General features: G+C 45.6%; 1 protein-coding gene across 1 annotated transcript; it reads right to left on the bottom strand.

Annotated features, from left to right (window-relative positions):
- Nucleotides 1–1,079, bottom strand: LOC119915712 (leucine-rich repeat extensin-like protein 5). The gene is made up of 3 exons (XM_038735418.1): nt 969–1,079; nt 699–761; nt 1–419 (listed from the first exon to the last, which is right to left on the bottom strand). The coding sequence occupies exons 1-3, from the start codon at nt 1,021–1,023 to the stop codon at nt 88–90; spliced, it is 450 nt and encodes a 149-aa protein (XP_038591346.1). The 5' UTR covers nt 1,024–1,079; the 3' UTR covers nt 1–87.
- Nucleotides 1,080–1,905: the final 826 nt, after the last annotated feature.

The following is a 1,905-nucleotide window of genomic DNA, read 5'->3' as shown; positions in this document are numbered from 1 at the left end:
TCAAGTTCATAGTTTTATTTAAAGCAGAGGCAAAAAGCAAAACCTTGGATGCAAGTGAACTCCTGCATGGTTCCTAGTCCCATACTTTTATGGCTTCTTGATGAGAGGCCACCAGATGCCCTTTTTGGCCCAGCTTGGCAGAGTCGCCGGCTCCGCAGTGGGCCCGCCCGGCGTGGTCGTCGCCGGCTCCACAGTGGGCCCGCCCGGCGTGGTCGTCGCCGGCTCCACAGTGGGCCCGCCCGGCGTGGTCGTCGCCGGCTCCACAGTGGGCCCGCCCGGCGTGGTCGTCGCCGGCTCCACAGTGGGCCCGCCCGGCGTGGTCGTCGCCGGCTCCACAGTGGGCCCGCCCGGCGTGGTCGTCGCCGGCTCCACAGTGGGCCCGCCCGGCGTGGTCGTCGCCGGCTCCACAGCGGCCCTGGCTTTATTGCAATATGACAGAATATGCAACTGACTGCATCCATGATGTTCTAGTATGTACATATTTTATTTGCATGACTGATGTAGACAGCCATTCTAGACGTCACATGGTGTGCTCAGATTAACTACATTGAGATTATGAACTAAGGCGCTACACCAACATGCATTTTACCAGTAGGGTTTCGTAGAATCTTCTCCTGTAACATCTCACTGCAACAACTCTGTAGTACAAAGCAGTTACTGTCAGCCTGACGCTCTGAATATATCACAAGTGTTCTTACCTCTTACTCTCCTCTGCAGCCCATCATGTCTTTCATTTGGGCCACCAACTGGCAAACAAGAGCCTATGGACAGTGCACTCACTGTTAATTTATGTTTGTGCCGTTTCAAAACACAGATCAATTTGTCACAGTAACATTTCAGGAATGAACAAACTTTTAGAAGTTACAGCAAGGCATTGGCTTCTCATAGCAAAAACATTTTGGCTCAAACATAACTTTACAACTACCAATTTCTTCAACACATGCTTCAAACAGAAGGAATATAAAAACCTTTAGCAAGAAAAACAGTCAGCACGCAAATAACCAAGACCTGAACAGCTCCCATTGCTTCAGTCACCAAGAGGAAATGCTACCTGTGCCACATGTGAGGGTTAAAAAGCCCATCATGCTGGTGACACAGCTGTTGCTGATCAGCTCTAATTGGCTCTCACCTCAGAGGAGTCAGTGGGCCTGTCTCACTTCATCAGCAACATGTGAACCTGTACAAAGTGCATATAGGGTACGTGGGGACTTTGCTGTTGCTGCTCTAGAAACAACATCTAGTGATATTGAAAAGTCAGCAGGCGTTTCTCATTTCTCAGTGTGTACCTCCTCTCTTGGCCTCGGCTGTGTGCCTTTTGCCTGTGAACAGGAGATCATTTCAGCCCTCAGCTTGATGAGGGTGAACGTTTCATCATCATCAACAGCAAAAGTTGATCTCAATAACTTATAATATAAATTATGAATAAATTATAATAATAACAATAATAACTTTTGTTCAGAGAAGATGACTTTCAGAGATTGTTTACCATAAATATTAATGGTGGCATATGTTGACATCAATTTAAGAATATATCAGTCCAGATAACTGGATTGCTCCTTTGGACCAGCTGCAACTCATGTTAAACATCAACAGGTTGTTCATCAAACAGGCAGGCAGGAGAGTCTTAATATATTTGACATTTTACAACAAACCTGGACCACACAAATGAAATATTATTTTGATCCTTTACAAGTACATCCCTTACCGATGACCTTGCTCTTGTTTCCTTTCTGAGTGGAGGGATAGAAGCTAAAAAAATACTTTGATATGACTAACTTGAAATTCTAGCTCAAGAGGACTGTGGATACTTTCCTAAGTTAATATGTGAGGAGAGAAAGATTTTTCAGCCAGGAGGAATGATTAGAGCCACCAAAAACAAACATAGCTGATTGATTTTAAATAGAC

The sequence above is a fragment of the Micropterus salmoides genome, unplaced genomic scaffold (genome assembly GCF_014851395.1).
Source record: "Micropterus salmoides isolate LMB-PRFRI ecotype aquatic unplaced genomic scaffold, ASM1485139v1 Ms_hic_scaffold_21, whole genome shotgun sequence".
NCBI classification, from domain to species: domain Eukaryota; kingdom Metazoa; phylum Chordata; class Actinopteri; order Centrarchiformes; family Centrarchidae; genus Micropterus; species Micropterus salmoides.
Note: the sequence above shows the minus strand (reverse complement) of the source record. Positions and strands in the feature narration are given on the sequence as shown.

Excerpts from the sequence above, each read along its gene's own strand:
- LOC119915712 (XM_038735418.1), bottom strand. The coding sequence starts at position 1,023 with ATGGGAGCTGTTCAGGTCTTGGTTATTTGCGTGCTGACTGTTTTTCTT. Across the intron at positions 762-968 it reads GACTGTTTTTCTTGCTAAAG|GCTCTTGTTTGCCAGTTGGT; the intron begins GTTTTTATATTC and ends CACTGTCCATAG. Across the intron at positions 420-698 it reads GCTGCAGAGGAGAGTAAGAG|CCAGGGCCGCTGTGGAGCCG; the intron begins GTAAGAACACTT and ends ATTGCAATAAAG.